Source organism: Colius striatus, chromosome 3, assembly GCF_028858725.1.
Source record: "Colius striatus isolate bColStr4 chromosome 3, bColStr4.1.hap1, whole genome shotgun sequence".
NCBI classification, from domain to species: Eukaryota; Metazoa; Chordata; class Aves; order Coliiformes; family Coliidae; genus Colius; species Colius striatus.
In genome coordinates, this window is record NC_084761.1 from 61,282,555 (window position 1) to 61,309,218 (window position 26,664).

At 38.7% G+C, this 26,664-nt stretch overlaps 2 protein-coding genes across 5 annotated transcripts in view; one reads left to right on the forward strand and one right to left on the reverse strand.

Annotated features, from left to right (window-relative positions):
* Positions 1-9,873, reverse strand: part of ASB5 (ankyrin repeat and SOCS box containing 5) — a 42,820-nt gene extending 32,947 nt beyond the window's left edge. Inside the window, exons 1-3 of one of the 3 annotated variants that reach the window (XM_061993244.1) lie at positions 9,513-9,873; positions 8,725-8,873; positions 6,856-6,926 (exon numbers count right to left, since the gene is read on the reverse strand). In XM_061993244.1, the coding sequence (XP_061849228.1) occupies positions 6,856-6,901 (46 nt within the window). In that variant the 5' untranslated portion in view covers positions 6,902-6,926; positions 8,725-8,873; positions 9,513-9,873. Of the gene's footprint in view, positions 1-6,855; positions 6,927-8,724 lie in introns of those variants that run through there. The other 2 variants (XM_061993245.1, XM_061993243.1) reach the window with 2 other exon arrangements.
* Positions 9,265-17,489, forward strand: SPCS3 (signal peptidase complex subunit 3). Of its 2 annotated transcripts, XM_061993247.1 has the most exons (6): positions 9,497-9,587; positions 10,201-10,301; positions 11,804-11,877; positions 14,953-15,029; positions 16,416-16,531; positions 17,013-17,489. In XM_061993247.1, exons 2-6 carry the CDS (start codon positions 10,234-10,236, stop codon positions 17,143-17,145), a joined length of 468 nt encoding a protein of 155 aa, XP_061849231.1. In that variant the 5' UTR covers positions 9,497-9,587; positions 10,201-10,233; the 3' UTR covers positions 17,146-17,489. The 2 variants fall into 2 exon arrangements, with proteins under 2 accessions (XP_061849230.1, XP_061849231.1); XM_061993246.1 differs by lacking the exon at positions 10,201-10,301 and having other exon boundaries at positions 9,265-9,587.
* Positions 17,490-26,664: the final 9,175 nt, after the last annotated feature.

A 26,664-nucleotide genomic window follows, 5' to 3' on the forward strand; every position in this document is an offset into this window, starting at 1 on the left:
GGGAACTTCTGCTGGAGCTCAGGAGAAAAAAAGAGAATTTATGACCTTTGGAAGAAAGGGGGGGGGGGGGGGCAGCTCAGGAAGACTACAAGGTGGCTCTAAGGTTATGCAAGGAGTAAATTAGAAGGCCCAAGGCACATTAGAACTTAAGCTGGCCACTGCCGTAAAAGACAATAAGAAAAGTTCCCATAAATATATTAGTAACAAAAGAAGGGCTAAGGGGATTCTTCATCCTTTAATGGATGATGGGTAAAGCACAGATGATGGATGAGGAAAAGATTAAGTTACTTAATGCCTTCTTGGCCTCACTCTTCAATACTAAAACCAAGTCTTCTCTGGGCACCTGGTCCCCTGAGCAGGAAGGCAGGGGCTGGGGACAGAATGAAACCTCCTTAGTCCATGGGGAAATGGTGTGAGACCTGCTGCTCCACCTCAAAACACAGAAGTCCATGGGGCAGGATGGAATCCATCCAATAGTGCTGAGGAAGATGGCAGAAGTGCTCACTGAGCCACTCTCCATCATCTATCAGCAGTCCTGGCTCACCAGGGAGGTCCTAGAAGGCTGGAGCATGGCAAATATGACACCCATCTACAAGAAGGGCTAGAAGGAGATCCTGGGAACTACAGGCCTATCAGCCTGACCGTGGTGCTGGGAAAGGTCATAGAACAGATCATCCTGACTGTCATCCTCAGGCACATACAGGATAACCAAGGGTTCAGGCCCAGCCTGGCTTTATGAAGGGCAGGTCCTGTCTGACCAATCTGATCTCCTTCTATGACAAGGTGACCTGTTTAGAGCATGAGGGAAAGGCTGTGGGTATGGTCTTCCTGGACTTCAGTGAGGCCTCTGACACAGTCTCCTACAGCATCCCCCTGGAGAAACTGGCTGCCCATGGCTTGGATGGACCTATTCTGAGATGGGTAGAAAACTGTCTGGAGGGCCAGGCCCAGAGAGTAGCAGGGAGCAGTGTTAAATGCAGTTGGCGGATGGTGGTTTTCCCCAGGGCTCAGTGTTGGAGCCTGTTTTGTTTAACATCTTTATCAATGATCTGGATGAGGGGATCGAGTGCACGCTCAGCAAGTTTGCAGTCACATAGACTTGCTTGAGGGCAGGAAGGCTCTTCAGATTTATCAGTACAAGCTGGATCGGTGCACTGAAGGTAATTGTATGAGGTTCAACAAGGTCAAGTGCCAGGTCCTGCACTTGGACCACAACAGCCCCATGTAAAGCTACAGGCTTGGGCATCTGTGGCTGAAAAACTACCCAGTGGAAAAAGACTTGACAATGCTGGTCAACAGCCACTTGACCGTAAGCCAGCAATATGCCCAGGTGGCCAAGATGGCCAATGGCATCATGGCTTGTATCAGAAATAGTGTGGCCAGCTGGGCCTGAGAACTGATTGTCTCCCTGTACTTGGCACTGGTGAGGCTGCACCTCAAATACTGTGTTTAGTTTTGGGCTCCTCACTACAAGAAGGACATTGAGGTGATGAAGTGTGTCCAGAGAAGGGCAACAAAGCTGGTGAAGAGTCTGGAGAAAAAGTCTTCTGAGGAGTGGCTGAAGGAGCTGGGGGCGTTTAGCCTAGAGAAGAGGAAGCTGAGGAGAAACATGATCACTCTACAACTACCTGAAAGGATGCTGCAGGGATGTGGGGGCTGATCTCTTCTCCCAAGTAATGAATTATAGGACAAGAAGAAATGGACTCAGGTTGCACCAGGAGGGGTTTAGATTGGAAATTAGGAAGAACTTCTTCACTGAGAGGGTTATTAAGCATTGGAATTGGCTCCCCAGGGAGGTGGTGGTGTCACCCTCACTGGAGATATTCAAAACACATGTTGATGAGGTGCTGATGTTTTAATGGTGGGCTTGGCTGTGTTAGGGTAGTGGTTGGCCTTGATGATCTCAAAGGTGTTTCTCAACCAAAATGATTCTATTACATACTAGCATATTCCCAACAAACAAAACCAGAACAATGTAATAATTTATCCAGTATGATTTCCTCATTTCTGGCAATCCACTATTTTAATTTTAAAACCATTTAAAAAACTTCAAACGTTGTAATTTATGGTCTTGAATTCCCCTTTAAATGTAGCTTGGTCCGTTATGATTTCTAAAGAACATAATCAGTATATTAAAAAAAAAAAATCAGCAGTAGCACCTGTTTATGTTAATTCAAACCATCTGTGACATCTAGTGCAATCTACCCACAACCTAAAGTGGGTAACTTCTAAAAGTATGCACTGTCTCCTATGATTAACTGCTTATCCATATTATTAAAATATTTCATTCTAGCAATCTTTCCTCAATGCTTTAGAAGACTTCTGTACTGAATTTTCAGTAAAGCAAGATACACAAGAAAAATAACACAGATGACATAATATTTAGTCTTTGAAGGCATTTAATACTAAAGACTGTAAAACACTTATAAATATTTAACACTATGTCTTTAGTTCTGGAAAATACACTTAAATGAGACCAATACAGGCTGTAAAAGAGTAATTACAGTGCAGATATTTTTCTGTAGTATTTTGGAGATGCATCTAAATGTCTGAAAATGGGATTTTTAACAGTATAGGAAATTCTTTGTATGGCACTTCTCCTACATGGCTTTCTCCACACATAAGAGATATGGCTGAAAATTCAGAAGTTAAGATAGTTATCCTGGTTCTGAAACTTCTGACTAATAACAAATATAACAGAAGATAATTTAATGAAACAGGATGTCAGGCACAGCAATGGGAATCCCTGATATCAGCTACATTATCATTTGAACACACTTGACCTGCTGAACCAGTCCATCTAATAACTGACAGTGAAGTTTTATGTAGAAGGGAAGCAGGTATAACTGACCTGCTTACAAATAAATTCAATCTGAGTTCTGCCGGTATTTGTCAGTCCTCTTTGAACACCTAACACAATCCAATTATTGAGAGTTTTATAGAAGATTCTAAAATAATCCATGTGTGTACTTGGAGACATTACTTAAACCAGAAACGTGTTGGACAGCAGGCACACACAGCCTGCTGACAGACAAACTCCAGCAAATCTTGTCTCCCAGGAGTTTAAAAAGCTACCCATCTTCAGCTGGCCATTCCATTCCTCAGCTAAAGGTTCCTGCCCCTCTTTCTCCCTTCCTAGAAATCATCAGGAAGGAATGTGTATTGGTATTCAGCCAGTTTAGTTTAACATGCTAGACTTGACCCTGGAAAAAATGCTCAAACCTCCTACTACCCATTCTGCTACAGAGGTAGTAACCTGTTAACATTAGTAGCAAACTATGAGAGTATGTCAAATGTCAAAATGCACATAGAAGCTGCCTCTTAATAAAGATTTTTAGCTGTCATTTTTGATGGCTCAATGTACTCATACGGCTGTATCAGTAAAACTTTGAAGTCTCCACATTTTCTGTCTTTTTCCCAGTGTATAGCTCCTTTCATGGGTCCAAACAAATGTTTTCATCACCAACTACACATCTACAAAACTTCACATGTGGATTCCTTCTTCAGCAGTTAACTCATCTTCTTCCTTCAGTATCTGGCACTACAGTTACTATGCTTTTGATATTTGAACTTACATGGCAGAACTAACTTTGCTGTTTTGCATTTGTCTAGTAGGCAGCGCAATCACCCTACAACCCTAAATTCATGTAACCAAACTCATTTTTTTTGCAGTTTTTACAGTTAATATTTTACTTAATGAACTGTAAAAACATCACTAGTTCTTATTAAATTGTCATCTCTAAATAAATAAGTAAATAAATCTATAAATCTGTAATATTCAAATGACAGAAGAGCGTAATGTACAGATTTGGTTTTCATCATGTATACAGTAAGGACATCGAAAATTTCTGTCAAGTTCCTTTCTTGTTTCAACTGACAGTTTCCAAAAGGCCGGATATTCACCTGTAACTAATATCTCTCTGCTACTTTGAAACACAAACAGACCTCTTCAGCTGTTCAAATGAAAACTACCTGGACTTAGGAAACTATTTTAGATCCATAGTAATTTTTTATTCATTTATGTGTAAAAACTTTATGTCATCAAGACAATTACCAATTATTCTGAAGCGAAAAGTTTTCTTTAAGTAGTATCTCTGAGTTGTGAATGTTTTGTCACCAATCTGAATTTCTTCCAATATTGTTAACTTTATTCTACATTATATCTTTTCATTTTTCTTTAACAATTTAATTGATTTGGTTTTTTTCTTCATTCCAAACTGTTTCTAGAAACAGTGAAATCATCTGTTTCCTTTAACTTTATACCCCCTTTCTTCAAACTTTTGCCAATTCTGTGTAAAGTATATTTTGGTGCCTATGAACGGTATTAATAACAGAAAATTACAAAGTCAATTTCATGGCTTGGTAGGCATGAGAGTTAAAAGATCATCTGTAAGCATATGTTACTATATGCTCACTCGCATGGTTAGTGTTCATATCAGAAAGATTTTTCCATCCACTAAAATTGGTATCAGTTAAGTGATATCATCATGACAGAGCTAGCAAAACATTCTTTTCCTCAAGCCGAGGCATGGCAGTCTGTACTCAGTGCTTTTACATGAGACATAAAAATACTTTGTGATGAAGAACTTGTAACTGACTTATGGAATGAAGTAAAACCAGAGTGAGGTGGATCAGTAACATATCGGCTTCTTGCCACAGAATGCAAAGCACTACGAAGTGAGAAAGCTTCAGCTGAATCAGTGATGTACGAGAGGACTTTGCCTAACATGGCTTTGTGTGCCATACAATGGGCAATAGTAAATCTGTCAGGAGCCAAAAATTAACTACATTGGGCTCCAAAACATACTTAGAATTCTCCCATCTCTGATGCAGCATTCTTATACTGCTAAATGAGACAGCACTATAAAATATCAAGCTCGTTCTGAAATCAGAAATTTTAAATTCCCTGAGATTTTTTTGCTGGAGAACTAGCAACATTAATAGGTAGGCAAGTGAAAATTTCTGTTTGCTTATCTTCTTATTCTCCAACATTGTGTGGATCCATAGCAAAAAAAAAAAAAAAAAAAAAAAAAAAAAGGAAGTGACAAGGTTAGACATAAAAACCCTTCAATGGAGTCCTGAAAGGCTACTAGTCTTAGCCACAGCCTTTCCACACCACTTGTAAAAATGGCCCACCCAAAAGTGCAAACTGAAAGGGGGCTGTTGCAGTAGAGACAAAAATTCCCCAAGTTGCTCATGGTCACATTTATTTTAATCTTCATCTGTGTACTAAAAGCTGCTTAAGAGGCTGTGTTGTTACTGTCTGTTAAAGAGCTAACATTAGACATTTATGGTCAAATATAGGAAGTATATACCAAAATAATACTTTGAGAGTCCTCACCCAAGTAGCTAGGAGCCAAAGATGCCACAGACACCTAAACTTTCACCTGTAAAATTCATTAGGAACTTAAGCCTCAAGAAAGCCAAAAGTGCTACCACCTGGTCTGAAGTCAACACATCCCCTTCACCTGGAATTCATAGACCATAAACCCCAAACTGTCAGTTGCCTCAATGTGGCCTCTAACGTGGTGGTACCACATTAGAACCAATCTGACATTCATGAAGAACAAAGAGCTCACAGTAAATTCTGTTTATGGTCAATGTCGACACTTGCCATTTTGTTTACAGATGATTAAAGGAATTACTCCCTAAGTTGAACATCAGAGTAGAAACAAATCAACTAAAGAAAGCGAGCAACTCTGAGAAGTCTACTCATCAGCTGCTGGCTGGGATCAATCCTCTTGAAGTGCCAACAATATAAAAAAAGAACACATGATTAATAGATCAAGAAGTGCACAAGAACACAATTTCCAAAGGTGGATAATTCTGGGGAAGGACAGGAGAAGGGAGAACTCTACATTTCTGATCTGCTCTCAATCCCATTTCTGCATTTGTAATGTTTTTAACGAAAAATAATGAAATTTCTTGCAAGAAAGAACCAGCCTGAGCACTGCTATATATCTTAGGTGCTCTGCTGGTCTGAGCCTGAGTATACTGCTCAGGCATAACTGCATACCTTACACCACTGCATCTTGGAAATTGTGTCCTGAACTTTTCTGCCTCCTTAAGGTTCCAGAAATTTGTTTCCCTAATTATAGTATTTAATCCATTTACACTAACACAACATATCCTGGTTGACAGGAATGTGCCCTTGTGGCCAAGAATACCAATGGCATTCTGGGATGCATCAAGAAGAGTGTGTCCAGCAGATCGAGGGAGGTTCTGCTTCCCCTCTACTCTGCCCTGGTGAGGCCTCATCTGGAGTCCTGTGTCCAGTTCTGGGCTCCTAAGCTCAAGAGGGACCGAGAACTTATGGAGAGATTTCAGTGCAGGGACATGAAGATGATCAGGGGACTGGAACATCTTCCTTATGAGGAAAGGCTGCGGGAAGTGGGGCTATTTGGTCTAAAGAGGAGACTGAGGGGGATCTTACTAATATTTACAAATAAATATTTACAAATATCTAAAGGGTCGGTGTCAGGAGGTTGGGATATCCCTTTTCTCTATGGTATCTAGCAACAGGACAAGGGATAATGGGATGAAGCTGGACCACAAAAGTTCCATTTAAATATAAGAAAAAACTATTTTACTGTGAGGGTGACGGAGCCCTGGCACAGGCTGTCCAGGGAGGTTGTGGAGTCTCCTTCCTTGGAGGTCTTCAAGAGTCGTCTGGACATGTTCCTATGCGAGCTGATCTAGGCGGATCTGCTTCTGCAGGGGGTTGGACTAGATGATCTCTAAAGGTCTCTTTCAACCCCTACCATTCCATGATTTACCCAACAGCGACTTCTGATGTTAATATTCTTTTTGTAAAAAACAGATTTTAGATATTTCACAGAACAATTTAGGACTTACCAGCAAACAGCTGTTGTGAATAATCCTCTTCCTTCACAACTGCCATCTTAGTTTCCAATTTTTTCTTCTCTCTGGATTTTGCAAGGTTTCAGTCATTAAAAAGTTACAGGTTTCTTTGTTTTGAAACAGTAACACATTAGTCCTTGAATAAACCACGCCATCTGGTTCACCCTGCATACTGTGCTTTTAAGTGACATTTATGTAAGGGTTCTATTAAAATAAACCCAAAACTGCATGACCAAAAGTCATATTTATTCATTTGTATTAAAAATATAGGCTAACACAAATTTGGCTAAACCCTTTTAGTCTTCTTGAGGTACTGGACTGCTGCTTTGGAAATTTCATTCCTTTACTCCTAGAAGTTCTCCCTAAGTTACTTAAGTTTTCCCCAATGGTGGAATAGCTAATTAAACACTCTAACTATCAAGTAAAAGAACTAAAAGCAAGAACGAAGGCAACAGAGCCTTTTGTGTGTTGATACAAGAATATAATTCACATTTGGAACTATCTTTTTAATTAGAGCAGAGATTTCACAACTGCTGAAATGCTTAAGTTCCAGCAGTAAAAGCTTCCCTGTTGCTTCTAAATCTTCAAACATTTTTGGGAAAAGTACCCACTTTTCAGTAACATTTATCCCAAGTTTCAGTTAATACTATGTTCCAGAATGTAAATTAGAAACCTTTGCCTCACAATCATTAATGTTCTGAACAGCATGTCAAAATATAAAGTAATAACAAGCCCACAAAAACCTTTACGCAAGAAACTCTGTGTTTCTGGAACATCAGGAAGGTTAAGAATTATCAAAAGCAAACTGGCAAAGAGTTTGCTAAAGAGCAAGCATTCCTAAACAAACATGCTGCAGATACTAAAGCTTGGTGGAAGCACAGAGCATGAGTATGATCTTTTTCCTTTTCCATTCTTCTACCTTTATCTGCAAAGATTTTTCTTCTCCAAGTCACAGACCTGCCTCAGTTGTGGGGGAGGAAAAGAAAACAGCACCATCATTACAGAAAAAAAACCCCATATTTCAGAATGGCTGACAGTCCACACCTTCTTCCCTATTCCTTCCATCACCATGAAGCCTTCCACCTTAGACTGCTGTGCCTGATCTCCTTTTCCTACTCCCCATATTTACAGCTTTGGAATCTTGGAATAGGAAGTTAAATACGACTGGATCACTGCTGACACCTGTTGTCGGCCCTGAGAAATCCATGTTAATCAGGCCCGGTGTACTTAATGCACTGAAATATGTAAAAGCTACCACATTGTAGAGGTTCTCTCTCCCCCTAGTTCTTAAGACTCATAATGTTACAGATCTAGGAAGCAGGACTGGGTAACAAGTAGGGGCTCAGAACAGGAGTTAGAAACACACTAAGCTTTGCTAGCACTGAAGTAAAAGTTCAACCAACTCAGAGGAATGAGGTGAAAGGCTGCCTCATCCCGGAAACATAGGTATGGCATCACTGAAGCAGCTGATAAAGAAAAAGGATTCCAGTTACTTGCCCAGCTAAATGAGGTTTCTAGACAAGGTGATCTACATATTCATTATCTAAGTAACAAAGTGGAAATGAATAGCAACATCTGCTAAGAAACAAGGTAGTGAAGGGCAAGGCACAATACCAGTTAAAGCAAGATACAGACATTAAGGAAAAAAACAAGCCTTCAACTCAAATGTTATTTACGTTTTATTATGTAAAAGTAAAAAATCCACCAGAGCTACAAATACCAATTCCCCTCTATAAACAATGGCCTTAAAAACATAGTAGGTGGGAAATAATTAATGCAAGCAACGTGGTACAACACACAACCCTTTTCTTCCCCCCTAGTTATGAATGTATTAGGACAGGAATATATACTGCGAGTACTAACACTGAGAGTACCAAACAGCAACTGCATGAAGCCTTCCATCGGGGGATACAGATGCTCTGCTGAGGCGGCCACGGCTGTGAGCGTGCGCTTGGGACCTTCACACAGCCACGCAGGGCACAGACAAGCCCAGCTCTTGCGGCGTCTGCTCACTAAATCAAAATAAATCACTCATCAGGACACATAAAGCGAACGTCTCATGTCTTAAGGTATTTTTTCTCTTCTATAAACCTGACGGACGCAGAAACACTGCACAGGCTCTTTTACGGTGGCCAGCCACCTTCGACAGGCGCCAGCCAAGGGGCGCAGCACCTTTCTTTCTACAAACTCCTAAGCTGGAGAGGTGCCTGAGAGGGCGCGCGCCTCAAAAGGCACCGTGGCGCAACAATAAGAGCCGGGCAGAGACGGCAGACGCCAGACTGGCCAGGAAACGGGGAACTCAGAGCTACGGCCGCAGCCGGTGCCACCACCCCCCAGAGCCCCTCAGCAACGGAAGCGGGAAGACCCGTGGCGGCCGCGGGCGCAGGCGCGGGCCGGCCCCGCCCCGGCCAGGCGGGCTCTGGGCGAGGCCACGCCCCTACCACCCGGCCGCGCGCGCCCCTTCCTCCGCGGCCCCAGCGAAGGTGCTGTCGCTTGCTTCCTGTCGCCCCTCAGCGCTGCCGGGCCCGCGGGAGCCGCCCCCCCTCCGAGCAGCGGCTGGAGCCTGGGAGCTGGCGCGGCGCGATGAACACGGTGCTGTCCCGGGCCAACTCGCTCTTCGCCTTCTCTTTGAGCGTGATGGCGCTGCTCACCTTCGGTTGTTTCATCACCACCGTCTTCAAGGAGCGGAGCGTGCCCGTCAGCATCATCATCTCCCGGGTCACGCTGTGAGTGCGGGCGGGAGACGGAAGGGCTGGGCCGAACCGGGCCGAGAAGCTGCCCGCTGGGGAGAGGAAGGGCTGGGGAGCTGCGGCTCTTCCCAGGCCGCCCGCCAGCGAGCCGCCGTGGGGCGGGTGACGGTCGCGCCGCACGAGGGGACGTTAATACCCGGCTGCGGGACGGTGCAGCCGCTACCGGGGCCCGCGGCCTCGAGGGCTCCTCACCGCCACCGTTCCGCCGCCTCCCTCGGCCGTGGCCGCGGAGGGCTACTACCGCTTCCTGCCGGCCGCCTGTCTCCCCGCCTGGGCCAATGGGGGAGCCCCACGACGGCGCTCCGCCGCCTGGTGCCGCGGCCGGGCGGGAGCGGGGCGGTGCCGCCCGCCCTGGCCTTAAAGCCCGAACCAGCCGGCGTGGCTGACGGCGGCTTCTCCAGGCACCGGTCGCGACGGCGACTTACAGGAGAGTCGAACGAGCCACTTTGGAGAGTTTTGAGGGTGCAAGGACCTAAATGGGCAGTTTCTCTCCCAAGCACCTTGGGTTGTTGTTTTTTTTTTCCAATTAGTAATTTCGTTATATTTTTCCACTGGTAACTTATTCTCTTCTTTGTGAGCTCTGTGACAGTAGGCTGACTGGGATGGCTTGTCGTCCTGTGAAATGTACCAGATATATGTAGTACCACGTCAAAAGCATGTTGCCCACATGACACAATGTGAGCTGCACAGGTGAGCGGGGCTCACAGGATGCTGAGCTGTTATAACTCCACTAAAGAGATTGGTTATTTTGGTGTTGGCCAAATTGGTGAGCTACAGCAGCTCATGGAGCTTTGGACTACCCCAAGGTACGTGGCAGGAGTGGATGGCCAGAGGAGGTGATTGCAAATGAAAGAACTGGCATCGCTTTTGCATTGGTTTTAATATCTCAGGAAAAGAAACCCAGTGTTTAAGCCTGATTGAGGACTGCAAGTCACATAAAACCATAAAAATACGCATAAAAGCATATTTTTTCAGTGTTCTGGAAAGCTTGACATACATGAGGTAGCATACTAATGACTAATTTGGATAAAGTTTATAGTGCCATGCCAGTCCCGTCTGTGCCACACAGATTTTGTATTAGGAATGAGAGCTGCTATACCTTAGTTACTTTCCTTGAACTTTTGAGAAGTCGTGCATACCTTGAGGCTCCTTACTCCATCAGATTGGAAGTGATTCAGAAATGAAAGTCAAGTGCTTGATAATGGTTGCTACTTAAGTAGATGTCAGTCTTTGCAAAGGGATGGAAATTCATAGCAAGGCTTAAATTGAAAAGTTTTGCTGATGTTTTTCTGCCGATAAGCTTTTTCTTTCAGATTACTAAGCTTAGTCCTAATGAAATGATATTTTAATGGACTAATTTTCAAGTTGGAATAAATATAACTAAGACATTTGTACTAAGTAGGGGTTTTTTTGTTATATGAGGAGTTAAGCTTCATAATTGATTGCCAACCTGCTTATGGTATTCCCATTTGTAGAAGCTAAGTTTGGTAAATTGATAAGTTTTGTGAATACGTGTGAAAATATCTGTTGCTGTGTCTCCATTATTTTCCAGTTTGCCACATTAAACCATATTAGAAAAAGAATGTCAGGTATTCCTCCAAATTTGGATTTGTGATAAAGTCTTCCAAGACGTTATGATTTTCCATTAATGCAGAAGAAAATAAGCATTTTCTTTATACCACTACTGAAATACATTCCAAAGAGCAATCTGTTAAGTTGATGTGAACTGCAAACGTACACACAGTTTTATCCGAATGACTGGAGTGTTTTGAATGAGACTGAGCACTGAAGGGTTTTTTTTACAGAAAGTTGAGAAATAGTATTGGAAATGGTTGCCAACAGACAGCTCTGCTGCTGGTGTTCCAGTCAGTTGTATATATTTGAGGATGGCTAACATATACTTTCCTTATATGTTTCCTAAACCAAAGTGCAGTGCAGTTTAGGTACAAATAAATGAAGATTTTTGTTGACAGAAAAAGTCTATAGGTTATTTATATAGCTTAGACTACTGTGATGGCAAGGCCTGTCATTCAAAACCGGGGCTCTGGAATGCAGGCTTTGGTTTGTGCTGTTGATTTTATTTAAAAGAAAGTATAGTAAATGGGTGAGGGAAATATGTAATAAGAACAAAAAAATAGGTAATGTATAGAAGAGAAATAATGAGGATTATCTTGTGTTTTGTTTTGTCTTAGAAAAAACTTAGAAGACTTCACCGGACCTAGAGAAAAAAGTGATCTGGCAATCGTCTCATTTGACATTTATGCAGATATCCTTAATGGAGAAAATGCTTTGTGAACACTGTGAAACAAGAACATCTTGACATCTCTTTTTGTTATCATTTTCAGATATTCAGTACTCAAGGAGAGCTAGCAAATCATCTTACAATGTAAATTTGAAGTGGAAAGTAGTATCTTATGTAGCAAGGGCAGAAAAATAGAACTTGAAGTAGCTATTCTGTCTCCAGTAGATGACACAGGACAAATGATTTTCTCTTTTTTTGATGCCTTTTTTTTAAAATCAGACTGTATAGTGAAGTGCACTGAATCTAATAACGGGAAGTACAGTTGAACATCTGGACAGTATTACCATTAAGTGAAGTTTCTGTTGGTTGTTTTGAGGTGTGAATTAAATTTATGGTTTATATGATGTAGTATTTTGACAGCAATACTGACTCTAGCAACTCCTTATGCACCTTTCAAACTCATGAGATTTTAAAAGTTCTGGACAGTAATACAAGTACTTAACTTCCTTTAAAGAAAAAAGACATTGTAATCCTTTTCTATCTTAAATGTTCAGCTATCCAGTCTTCAACATCAAATAATATTAAATTCATTGGGAAGCATATGAGGTCTTACAAAATTTATCATGTTATAATGATATAACTGATAATAATCTAAACACAAGCCAGCAATTTGCAAGAAGGCCAATGGCACCTGGGATGCATCAAGAAGAGTGTAGCCAGCAGGTCAAGGGAGGTTTTTCTCCCCCTATACTCTGCCCTAGTGAAACCTCATCTGGAGTCCTGTGTCCAGTTCTGGGCTCCTCAGCTCAAGAGGGACAGAGAACTTCTGGAAGAGAGTCCAGCACAGTGCCACCAAGATGATCAGGGGACTGGAGCATCTTCCTTCTGAGGGAAGGCTGTGGGAACTGGGGCTGTTTGGTCTAGAGAAGAGGAGATTGAGGGGGGATCGCATTTATATTTACAAATATCTAAATGATGGGTATCAGGAGGTTGGGACATCGCTTTTTTCTATTTTATATAGGAACAGGGCAGGGGATTGGACTGGATGGTCTCTAAAGGTCTCTTCCAACTCTACTATTCTATGATTCTCTAATTCTGTGATACTTTTTGGCATCTTTCTTGTTACTTGTTACCTTTTTTTAACTTTTGTATTTCTCTGCTTCCCCATTAGTCTGTTTTTCACTTGGAAAAGAATGTTGTGTGGAAGTGTTTTTATTTGGTTTTGAGTAGGTTTTTTTACAGTAGAAGGGAATCATTCTTAAGACTTAGGATATTGACTTAAAAAAAAGCCCTGTTTTTCTGCAGAGGTCAATACCAAATATGAGGCAGCGTGCTTTATTTCACGTAGTTACACTAAGCTGTGCTTTGCAGCTTGGCTTAAATTCCTGGGATTTTTCCCTCTTCTCGGTCGCCATGTTAGGGAAGACTTCTGTTACCTTCATGTTTCAGTTTCCCTCTGTTGGATAATACTACATTGTGTAAGCAAACCAAACAAAATACAAATCTGAAGGGCTGTGAACACTAGATAAACGGGTTAGTTAGACTTTTGCAGGTTGCACAGAATTAAGAGGAATTTCTTTCTTTTAATGAGCCAAAAGCAGGAGGGCTGAACTCATAATTCTGAGTTTTATCTCTAAAATACTTACACATATTAAAACCAGAGACTAAAAAAAGAATTCTAAAGTAGATTAATTGAATTGTATATGGAGTATATAGGGGAGGCAGAACAAGGCAGGACAAGACCTCTAAAATAAGTGTTCTTAGATGATGATTGGTCTGCAGCATGTGGACATAAAGATGTCATGTTTTAGTGCCTTTAGTAGCAGTAGTTCTATTTTTTAATTATCTTTTTTATTCTGGCTTATCTTTCTTGCATGGCATAAATCTTGCAGTTTGAAGTTGTAAAATACAACTTCATTAGGGTTTTTTTGACAGGATCTGTAAAGAGGTACCAGCACATGGGCTTCTTAACCAATGGAAAGAAGGAAGATTTAAACAATGGAAAAAGAAACTAAAGAAAGGAAGTGGGAGGAGAGAGTTTTCACAAAGTCTTCTGGTCTTACTTGGTCTGCCTTTAGTAACTGTTATGAAATCCTACAAAAGAGATCTTCAGAACCCTGTTTGTTTTGGTTTAGATGATAAAAAATGTTCAATTAAAATAGCTCCAGCTTGTTTTGCAGCAACAGCAGTTAATTGTTGAATTCTTTCTTTTCTTGCCTTTTGAATTGGTGGCTTAAAACCAAGTTTCAGTCTTTTCATGAGTGGAAGGAGAGAAAACAGATTTTGGACAAAACAGATTGATTTTTTTCTTTGAAATGATGTCAAACAATAAAAAAGAGGACTGAGAAATAAAAGGTTACAGCTGATCTTAATTGTAAGTTGAAAAGCCTTGTCCTTAGCAGTCACACATGGTGCATTTTATTGCTAAATAATCAGACAGGTACTTAGAATATCTGCTTTATTATACTGACAGTCTCAAATAACAGTCATCAGACTATTATAGTTGATCAAAAATCTGAGCAGAGTTTTGTTCCAGTCTAACAAGCTGACTATCTTTGTAGAAAATAGGTAATTAAATTTTCTAATTATTGATGTCCCTTTAAATATGAAACACTGTCCATTTACTAACTTCCCTAATGTGAGTATTAGAGGCCCTTTGAACTCTCAACATGCTGCCAGTTCTGTATTTATATATTGCTTAATGCTATTGTGTCTTGACCTGGGGTTCATTGATATGTAAATAATTGCTTTGAAGATATTTACTGAAGAATTCTGTCTTGCCTTTTATGTTTAAGATTTTATAATAGATTGTCTAGTAACAGATTATGGTTACTAGCTCCCAGTGTCAAATATAGAACTCAGAAATCATGGAAGGAAATAGCTGTTAGATTTCATAGGAAAAAAAAAACTGAAAACCCCAAATCGATCACTTTAATATGACTGAAATATATGTTAGAACGCCTGGAAGTACTCTGATTTATAAATAAGATGAGGTATGTTGAAAGGTAAGAACTCACTATAATTATAGTCTGCTTAGATCTAGTAAAAATAAAACAAGGTTATGTAATTACAGTATGATATTTTTCTTAACTCGCATACATCTGCAGAATATATTTGACTGGAATGTGAAACAATTGTTTGTATATTTGTCCGTGGAATATTCAACAAAAAACAATGTAAGTAGCAAAAAGAAAGTTCAAGCACTTACCCATTTTGTACTGCAGCTATTTTTAACATTCTGAAGTTCTGCTGGGAAGAGTTAGGGCACCAGCATTTCCTACTAGCTTGATCTGCTTTTGCTGGCCTTTGTGATTAGTGGTTTTTTTGACAGTTTAACTGCAGGGTGGGAAGTTCACCCTCCTGAAACTTAAACTCAACACATGCCCATTGGAGTGAGAGAAAAATAACGTGTATCTTGTGGATTGTAAACGATTGGCTTTTTACTCTTATTTGCTCTGTCCATTTTGTTTTTTCCTAACGTTCTGCAGTTGACTGCTGGTCATTGTTTTGTTCTGGCCATATTGGTGGGTTTTTTTGTTCATAGATCACAGAAGTGTTTGCCCGTGGCAGCTACTGTGGCCCCATAAGACATTTATGTTCTCTTGTCATTCTTCTCAAAATGCTTGGTCTTGCTGCATTCTCTAAATTGGTTGCTACTGGTGTTTCACTGTGGATAGCTGAAGACTTTTTGCACTGGTCTGGTAGCAGCTGTGTGGAACTGCCTATGGAAATAATTGATTTTAATGGAATTCCATGCTGCTGTGGTACCATTTAACTTTAAATTGCAGTGCCACGTTGCAAAGATGTAGTGAAAGCTTGGATTTTTTTCTTAACTTGCTACACGAAACTATTTTTTTTATTTAAATATCTTAGTGGATATTGTGTTTGTATTTATATAGTTTTTAGGATTCTTTGTTGGGCCGGGACTTTGTTATCTTATTTTACAGATTTTTTTTTTTTTCACATAAATCACTAGTTCTCAGAAATACTGAGAAATGTATTTTTCTAAATTGTTCTATAAGGTACTACAAGACTATTTGGCTCCTAACTATTTAAAAGAACAGTATAAAGTTTCAAGTATTTAAGAACTTGGAGTCTATCTTTTGAATTTTCGTGCAATTCCTAGGGTTATGCTTGCGATTCAAATAGAGGGGTTTTTTTTCCGTTAAAATTGGAAGATTGTTAGTTACCTAGGCATTATCATGATAGCTCAGTTTAAGTCCTTTATTTGAAATGAAATCTAAATGCTGCTTTAGAAGGAACTTACCTTTACAATTCAGGAGAAAAGCATATAATACTTCATAGGTCTTTGAAAGCTTAGGAATTCTTAAAACAGTTTTCTTGTGTATTAATGAGCTGTTCTTTCCATTTATTCTGTGCCACGCTTCAGTGTGTAGTTGTACTAGTTTGCCTCCTTGTAAAGCATTATTTCATTAAATTAGTTATGGATTGTAAGCATGTACTTCAGCTTCAGGGTTTTTAGATGAATAATGCAATGAAATTCCAGTGACTGAATATGATCTTTAAGGTACCTTGCTGACTTAATTACAATTGTATTTTAGGCTCTAAACCAGGTGGTCCTTTGGGACAAGATCTTGTTGAGAGGAGATAACCCAAAGCTGTTCTTAAAAGACATGAAGTCAAAATACTTTTTCTTTGATGATGGAAATGGTCTCAAGTAAGTAAATCCTTTTTTAATTATTATTATTGTTCATCATGTCTTGATTTACTTGCATACTTTGTATTTCGTACGTGCTTTTAATGCTGCAGTAAGGTACCTCTATTCTATCCAGTACTGTGAGCCTATTACTTCTTTGTAGTTGGAGTGTTGGAAGATGACCTTGGGATACAAGATATGCCGTTCTTCTGTAGACTAGAAGATGCATTGCTAATATGAGCAATAGGCTTCTGGGTTTTTGCTTCCCATATTCTCCTTTGTGTAGAATTAGTTCTGTGATGAACTCAACTCCAAAGGAGTGGGACGGGGGGGAAGTCTTATCTGGAAAATAGGTAATACTTCTTGAAATAATGACATCAAATTAAAAAGTCCGTTGTTTCTGGATCAGGGAAACAATTTCTATCCTAATCTGTTTACTATTATTAATAATTATATTGGTTAGCTTACATGTTTGTGCTGATAGTCCTTGTTTCTTTTTCAGGGCAAACAGGAACATCACTTTAACTCTCTCCTGGAATGTTATACCAAATGCTGGCATTCTACCTCTTATAACAGGATCAGGACGACTGTCTGTACCTTTTCCAGATACCTATGAAACAACAAAAAGCTATTAAATTATAATACTGAAACCCAAGCAAGATATTTTTATACTTGTATATTGTGAATAAATTTTATTGCAGTTTCTTCTCATATCCTGTGCAACTTCTCCGTGAATGGTACTTAGTTTCCTCAGGTCTAAGGAAAAGGAAATGAAAGTTCAGTGGTTGTGGTTTGTTTTTGTTTTGTTTTGTTTTTGTTTTTTTTTTTAAATAAGATATTGAAGTTGAAACTTAAGGGAAGGATGAATTGCATTGTAATGGATTCGGGGGGTAAAATGAGACTTTTTTTTTTTTTCTTTCCCCTGGTTATCTGGGTTATAGATCTCCAATTCTTTTAAATAAACATTTTTAAACCAAAAGATAGTCTTACCTTGTGGGTTTTTTTGAGGTACTGTGATAGTTACTTCAGCTGCATAGAACTCAAATATGTCTTCTGGAATCGGTTTCTATGAGTGCCTGAAAGAAATGGCTGTTCTGGTCTGCGGCATTTCACTAGACACACACTCAGCAAGTTACGATAAGTAAAGAGATTTACAAAGCAACCCCTTGATTTTTTTTTTTTTAATTCGGATCTGCCCAGCAGGAAGAGTGAGTACACTTATTCCAGAGGAGGCTGGGACAGATGTTCTCCAAAACAGTCGTGGAAAGCATTTAAGAAACAGGATTTGCCATGGGAACTTAAAGAAATTTAGACAGCTCCACCAATTTGCATGCGGATAAGAGTCTACCTGCAAGTTGTCTTTCTTCAACCAAGCAAGGTAGCAAAGCTGTATGAGGCAGCACCTCTGCTGAATAAGTGGCCTCTCTATGGCTGTGCATCCTGATCCTTGTGTTCTTCACTCAGCAAATACTTGTCGTAAGTGGAAGGACAGAAGGAAGAAAGAGTATCAGAGTGGCCTCTTAGCAATTACAATGGTTTGTACTGTTGACTGATATTTCTTGCTGATCACATATCCAGGAGGAGGAGCTCTTGCCACTATCATCTTCCTGAAGTAGTTCACATAGATATTCAAACTATGCTAGAAGATAATTTATTGCCAGACATGGAATGTTTTGAATGTGCTGGGGGCTTTCAAAAAGAGCAAACATAGTCTGAACATAAAACTACTTTTTTTTATTACTGCAAATCAGAAAAAAATAAGGAAAAATTATGAGAATGTCAGCATGACAAATCTTTCAAGAGAAGACATGCACAAGATGAGAGCATTGCTGTGAGCTCACATAGGACCTGATAGATTTTTTAGGAAGCCAATTTGATTGCAAAGAGGCATCTTTGATATCTGAATTATCCCTAACCGAGTCTTTAGCACATTGTCCATGTTGGTGTGTCAATCAAAGACAGGTTGAAAAAAAAGTTGCAAGGAGTGCTTTGTCATTGCAAACAAAATTTTGGGTTTTAAATGTGAAAACTTTTTAAAAACTATTTTCACGGGAATATTTATGGACAATTTTTTCATTTGTGTCCACAGACTTACATGAATTTTAGTTGTCTGAACTTGAGGTCTTTTCCACAAATGAGCATAATTCATACACTGAAATGCATAATATTTTTCTGTACTTTGGTATTAAATTTATGTATTGGTCTAAAAACTGTCATGGAGAACTTAATACTGTTATACAGAAGGAAAAAACCAAAAAATTTTTGTAGTGATAACTGAATGGAGTTGTGGAGTTGTTTTGTTAATTGCCAAGTAAGTGGTTGGTTTATGCATAAGTGATATTCCCCAAATGTTTACAGAAAATTATTTCTTGTGGCTTGATATTCAACCCCTTCCCTGTATTCCTTTGGCAGTACTTTTCCAATGAATATAAAGGCTATCTCTGAAAAATAGTGCTTTAACTACAATGACAAGGATCTGCTGCCAAAAAATGGAGAAATCTATCTTCTTTCCTCTAAAATGGTATATTCCTCCCAGCAGACAGTAACAGAATTTTAAGACACTAAGACTGTAGCTTCAAACATGATACTTGAAACTTTTCTAGCCTTTCCTGGGGAAGAGAAATAACTATGTTTTAGGGGGGAAATTTAAAGGGATGAAGAAGGAACTATCACTGAGTTGAAGTTCTTAGAAGAATTTGGTTTTATCTTGAGGGAAAGGCCTGCATACGTGAGTACTTAAAGGTGCTGTCATTGCTCTTTACTTCTCAGACACTGAGCTTGACAGGATGCTCTTTCTTCTCTTATTCATTAGGGGAGCAGGAGGCAAACTCCTCACTTGAGTCTGTAAAGCCTTTAAAAAAAAAATGACTGCTGTATTTTGTTGTGACAATTCTTAAATCTTTTTATTGCTAGAATGCTCTTTTATGGAAACAAATGGCATTTTCTTCTTCCTCTGGTCTCTTCTGATACATCTTACAAAAAGAAGTATCATTGCTGGTAGCTGATTGCTGTCTTAGATGTGTTACTAATGTTTTATGACGTGATGCATACAAAATATGTGTTCTCTGGCAGCACATTTATTTAATGGGAAAAGGCTTGAAATCCTTTTGTAGGAAACCTGCACTGAAAACATGTCTAATCCGTTTCAGATAACTATTTATTGAGGTTCTGGAGACAGGAGTTCTTGTCTAAGAACTGGAAAAAAGCAAAGAAGATGGCCTAGGTTTCCATTTACTGCTGAGAGCATACTGCATGACACGGAAAGCCCTATGCAGAAAACAAAAGTTTTTAAAATCTGTGTGTAAAGCTCTACTCGCTTGCACATACACTCTTTTTTAAGTGGCACTATAGATATTAAAAATAGACATTCAGAAAATTAACTACTTCTAATTATTGTTTGTTTATTCTTTTAATGAGGATCTTCTGAGAGATGAAATTTAAGTTAGCTGCTATGTTGCTTAACAACTAGTTGCAACAGTGTTATCTTCGGATTACAAGTGTTGAAGATGTTACTCTTCTGAAAATTATTTTAAGAGAGGTTTTGCAGGAACAGTCCTATAAAATGAAGTGAATTCAAGTGGAGCAATCTTCAAATTTGTGGGATAAAACACACAGAAAATAACTTCGTAAGTCTTTGGTGTTTAAAGAATATTCTGGCTTATTTGACATTTTTATTTTGGAAGAATTTTTTTATTTTCTCCCTTAAAAACAGTTTAAAACTGTTATATGCATATATAAACTATGCATATACTTTTGAGCACCAAGAGTCCCATTCTAAGTGCACACGTAGCTAGTAGTATTACAGTAATCACATCAGGTATATTTTTATTAAGCAAAATATCCCCCTCAAACTTAGCTTGAACAAGCAGTCTGCTACTGGATCTTCTTCTGGTGCCCTCCACCACTTCCCTGTGACCATTTTTGTGAATCTGCACTTTCTTGAAGAGATAAAGCACAGTTAAAGTAGGCATTCCTTTGTGAAATCTTTTTCCCTTAATATTATGTCAAAGTAGTAGTTTCTTGTATGGAAGCTATTATTTAGTTTACTCTCTTAATAGCTGATGTTGATTTAGCAATCAGTAGGATTATGTGATATTTATGTTCTTCACAGTTAATGCAAGTTTCCTGTATTTTATTGTATTTAATTTTGTACCGTGTAGGTATCCCGTTGCATAAACCAGTGCAATATGAAGACATGAGCAATTTTATCTGTATCATCTTTTACGGATCTGAAACTGGATTTCAACTGAAATAATTGATCCTGTAATAGTGGTGGACTGTGTAGGAAGTGTTCCAAATACTGCTTTCTTATGGTATTCAGGTGCTTTTTGCCAATAATTATATTTAAAAGGAACTTTTTGCTCTCAAGCTGAATGTGGTTGGGCAATTTGTTACGTACAGTTTAGCTTATGTTACTGAAAACATTCATTCAGTACTGGCAGAAACTCACGTAAGTACAGTTAATAAATATTTAATACTTCTTTTGATTGTAGATTTTCACCCTTGGTTTTTGATCTAAGAAATGCAGTGCTTATTGCTAGAAGTCCAAGAAGATAGATGAAATAAAAATTATGAACAGCTCCAAGTGAAGCAGCACTGTCTTTTTCCCCTGTCTTTATAAGGTATTGACCAGAAATTTGAAAAGCAGCTGCTAAGTTCCTGAACTTCCATGTAGGAACTCATCAATATTCATCAAAGTCATTGGGTCTCTTCAGGTAAAGTGTGTCCTGCTTTTCATAGATATTTGGCATAGCAGTAATGGCATAAGTTTATTAGTCATATCTATGTTTTTTTACTACTCTTTCTATCCCGTCAGGAGGAGGAATTGTTAAGTGCTAAACAATTTTAAAGGAAACAATGTGGAACTTCCATTTGTATTTTGCAAAACAAACTGTTATCCTTTCAGGAAGCAGCAATAACTGTGTAGGGTATATGTGTGTATCAGTAGTTCAATGTAACCCTTCAAGAACTAGTCAAAAAGAAACTGGTCAATATCAGGGAATTTTAGCAATTTATTTTCAGTGCTGCTTATACATCTGGGGAACTAGTGTCAGACACTAAGACTTGTCTGACAAATTCTACTGGATGCTACACCAGTTTGTCTGTTGCTCCTGAGGATAGTAAATTACTTGTTTTCCTGGAGCCAACAAGTGAAATTTTTTGCTGACTCTGATTTCAAATTCGTTTCTGTATTTGTCTCTTGTCTTTTTTTTTTTTTTTCTTTTTCTGTTCCTTTGTTTGTTTTAGTTGTCAAGGAGAATTGCAGATAGTTTGCATTCAGAAAACTGATATTCCACTAAGTTGAAAATAACTCTTTTATGCTCTCTCCTTGTCAGTATTGTAGCAAACTATAGATGTACACTGCACACCACCAGAGCTGCACATTATGATATAATGATTTCACAGATGTTCTATCAGATTTTAACTGTTATGTTGTTGGCTTTGTTAATACAAAGGAAAAATGAGGAAATAAAAATGAATGGAGACAATAGCTTTTACAGTTGTTTTTTTCCCCTCCATTTCATTGGATTCATGGTGATGTTTCTACAGGGCATCTGTCAAAGAAAAAAATCCTGTCAAAGAACATTTTATTTTTTGTTTGGAATGAAGGATTAGTTTCTGTGGCTGAAAGAGTTCTGCTCTTTGATGTCAACATAGCCTTTCAGTAAAAGTCAATTGCTAACTTTGGAAGTTCTGAGGCTTTTTTTTTTTTTCCCCCTCTAAACTTTGTCAAGCAGCATTTTTTTTTACTACCTCCATATTAAAGAATTTTTAAAATGTTTTACAGTTTCCCATTTTCCAGTGTATATTCTTCCTTTCTCTCCTATTTTCTGGTTGTAATGCAGCAGAATTATTTTCAGTCTGATATGGTGACACTTTCTTGCATGAAATTAGTTTCTGAATTATGTTTTATAAAGCTGTCATGTTACACATTTCCTTCAAAAAAATCACAGATGCTTTGGTATCGTAAAACTGAGCCATACTTATTTATACTGATAAATCTCCACATGTTTGAAAAAGAACTACGTGACTCATGAAAGAGTGAAAAATGGAAAGCTTTCAGTTTATCAATTTTGGGGCTATTCCCTTTTGCTGTTTTTCCTAGAACAACATCCTGTCCCATGTCTTTGCTGTCTCTGAGGAGCTGTCTTGAATAAAGACATGCTTTAAAGCCTTCATCACAGATGGACCTTTCATAAGTCGGTATTTAATAGACATTCCTCCAGTCCTGTTATTTCACTGTTATTTGCAGTCCCATTGTTTCTGTCTTAATTGTATGTTTTGGTAGCATGACTGAAATATTACAGAATAGTGTAGAAATAGCTTTCCAAAATATGTTCAATCTAAACTAAAGGGAATATGAAATACAAAAGCACTAGAATTGCTTCTGTTATTTTATTTTTTTTAAAAATGTGCAGGAAAATAATGCTGGGGAAAAATTGTTTTTTTGAGGACTGGTTTGGATCACTCCTGCAGGAGAATTTTGTAGGCAATTATAAAATACTATCTTGCGTCTAACAAGTAAAAGTGATATTGATGCAATTCAGTTTTGAATACACATTGCATCATGATTGTAGTATTTTTTATTTGAATAATTTATGTGTTCTAAAGCATATTCCTTAGTCTAAACACAACAAAAGACAGTTTAGTTCAACAATGTACAGTTTGTATAATTACCAGCAGATGTCAGGCATTCACCTTACAAAACAACTGAGCTTGAAAAGTGATCATTTTCACAGTGAGACGTAAGAAGCTTTGATTTAAAATTTAGATATGTAGTGCTGTTGTGGAGCTGGTTTACCCAGTAGACTTGAGAGATTTTAGTTTAAAGGATGACTTTTCAGAGTGTTTTGTGTTGAACACTGGTGGGCTTAATTTTTTAAAATATTTGACACATTTATGAATGCCATTTATAATATGGTTTTAAAAAATCAAAATTATATACATGTGCACATAAGTGACATCCTTGCATATCTGGTGACATTTAAGATAGTACTGGTTGGGTTGTCACTGGGATTTGACTAGTCCTTTGTTGCAAATGAAAGTATTCTTTCAGTTGAAGTGTATGCCAGAGTCGGGACTGGGCTATTATTTTTGACTTCTCCACAGATCCTTCACAGACTAAAGAAGAAGAAGTTGCAGATGAAAATGATAGTATAGTTTTAAAATATGTAGAACCAATGGTTGGTTATCTCATGGCTGCTTTGAAGCTTCATTCATTGTGAATATAAGTAAAATTTTTGAGCTTTGAATTGCATGGGTAGGAGTTGCAGTAGAGGATTACAAGACTGGACAACACCATCTTTCTGGTGCTCTGTTGTTGCTGTGAATATATTTAAGACATTTTTTTGTGCATTTATTCGCTGCCTGTTAAATGTGTCCTGGAGAAAACAAAAATATTTTCCCTAAGTATTTGGACAGTGGAGCACGAATAGCTGTCCTTTGAAGTGGGGTGGTATTTCTATACAGATAACCGCATTGACCTCCTTCCTTAAGGTAAACGTCTGTGTTCTGGGCATCTAGCCCTGTTAAGTGGGAACAGCTGCTTCCCAAGGAGACAAGATACAAGTCAGTTGCTAGCTCGGTAGCAACATGAGTCTCAAAGCAGTCTTGGTTCAAAACAACAGAAAGGACTGAGCATGAAATGAGAACTGCTGCTGTGGCAGTTCCCACTGTATTAGAAATAAACCACTATTTTTATCCTCTCCCTATACAACATTAACCACCAGAAATTAAAAAGCTTGAAATAGCTTGCATAAGAAAATATATTCTGTATATGTGTGAAAGAAAGAGGGAGGACTACAACTATTGGACTGTTTTTGTACCTGTTGCAGAATGTTGTGGGATTTTCCCTTGTGCACAAGCAGTAAAAAGTCTTTGTGATCAAAAACAAAATGGAAAGACAAAGACTAGATCTGTTAGAAATAGGAATCAATAGTGTTCATAAACCACTTTGAAAGTGCTCTAATAAGATATGACAGAGGATAAGTTTGTGTAAAGGTAACAGACTAGGAAGAATATTTTACACCTTTCTTCCACCTCTTAGACCCCAGCTAAAGACCTGGTGCCTCTGTAGCACCAAGGATGCAGTGAGGAAGCAAAGAGTTTCCTGATAAAACACATTTTTTTCTCTGAATGACTAAAATATAACTATTCCTTTACTCATGCATAGAGAACCAATCAGTGTCTACTAAACACTGTACTTAGCATTTTGTAGTATTCAATATTACTTTATTGAAAGGCTGACGTGCTGAAATTTCCGTTTCATTTGGACATCATTTACTCATCTCTGAACTGAAAGAAGTTAAACCAAATGGTCGCCTTCAATGACTGTATCCAAAACCCAAAACCAGCTCAGACAAGGCACAAAAATAACTTCAGGCAAGTAGCAGCTGGCTTGTAGCAGTACTTCAAAAATTGCTTGGAACAAATAATACATTAAGAGACAGGTAATGATAATCTTGTCAGTCAATTAATTTGTGTGAAGTATCACAGGCCTTTTGGAAATCTCCTCTATTTGTGGGACTGTTACCTTTAAACCTGTCATGTGAGAGGCCAGAGGCAAAGCAGTGAAATCTCCTCAGAGCTGGGAAGGCTGGAGTGCACACTATAGGGCAAAGGAGGGAGCATGCCAGGGTTACTGTCAGGTTGGGTTTTGATTGTCTAAAGCTTTCATTGCTTTAGAAAGATGGTACTGGAGCAGCTTCTGCTATGCAACCCCTTTGCAGGGGATTTGCAGTGTCTCAGTGAGGTGAACCTGGGGCACTGTGTCTCACTTGACCTGCTGGGAGTAACTTCTGCCCAAGAGAAGGCTGTAAACCAGCAGTGGGTGTATGTTGCTGATCCTCAGTGGATAACTGATTGGTTTAGGTCTGGCTTTCCTGCTTAGGTTCTCGGGTCTTATGTTTATAGTTTTGAAAGTACCTGGAGTTGATTAATATGGTATTGTATAAGACAGGCATCAGCAGAAGGTTCAATTTTAATCTGAAAACAAGTAAAATTGCATATGACTCTTCAGACCACTAACAGCAAGGTCTGCAACCATGCAGATATTCATGTGTGATCCTTCTCCAAAGGAGAAAATGCTAACTTCCACTTCCTTCTGATGTAAAGGTCTTTTTTACTTAGCAGTAACAAAAGATACCAACAAGACTTCTGAACAACTAATCATAGAAATACAAACACAGAGTGAGAAATATTATAAAAAACAATCATATAGTAAAAATTCCTTTCTTATTAAATGACATTAATGGTTCAAATAATCTTTCATTAACACTAAACCAATATAGTGATCTAGATTTGATTAGAAAATGAGTGATTGAGAATAGTTTATCAGCAGAAAGCACCCTTACAATATGTCACTAGATGGCAATGTTACATACAGCACCAGCAGCTTTTGTCTTAACTGTATATGCAAGATTTTAACAATGAGAGAAAGTAGCTTTTTGAGACAATTTTCATGGCTAAAAGATCAGCAAACAACAAGAGGCGTAATCTTGTTACAAGTCTGTTTCCTAAAACTCCTGAATTTATTATCATAAAAGAAGTGTTAGCAAAGTTTGTGGTCATTTGTGTTTGAGTACCATCAGTAGTTAGAGTGAAATAGAAATTGCACTAGATATCCATCTAGTTTGTGTCACAGTACTTCTTTGTGAAAGGGCAATTTGAAAGATCTTGACATCTGCTGTCATTGGGAGCTGAGCAACACTGTCTAGACTAGCAACTGTTAAAAACTTGCATATATTTAATAAAACCAGACCATTCTTTCCTTTATTTTTAAGTGGTTTTTTTTTTTTTTATTTGGTGGAGGTTTGTTTGTTTGGCTTTTAACTTCCAGATTCAGTATCAAGAGAGACCCAATAGCTGGAAGAAGTTGCTGCAGTAAAACAGCAGCTGACAGAGCCTGATGTGATGGTATTGCACTCATGTTGTGCTCAGAAATTCCACTGGTACCAAAGGGAGTTCCACGGCATAACACACCAAGGACCCACCACACAAAGATTGCATGCAATGAATTACAGAGGGCAAACTAAGCTTTTCAGTCTCCTTCGCTTATCCCAGTGTGCCTGGTTATTGCACAAGAGATGGGGTCAAGTGACCTTTTAATGTACGTACAGACTAGTGCCCATTAATCTTGAAAGGAGGTAAGATTT

Coding starts and splice junctions, on each gene's coding strand:
- SPCS3 (XM_061993246.1), top strand. CDS start 9,445: ATGAACACGGTGCTGTCCCGGGCCAACTCGCTCTTCGCCTTCTCTTTG. Junction 9,588..11,803: donor ATCATCTCCCGGGTCACGCT/GTGAGTGCGGGC, acceptor GTTTTGTCTTAG/AAAAAACTTAGAAGACTTCA. Junction 16,532..17,012: donor GATGATGGAAATGGTCTCAA/GTAAGTAAATCC, acceptor TTTCTTTTTCAG/GGCAAACAGGAACATCACTT.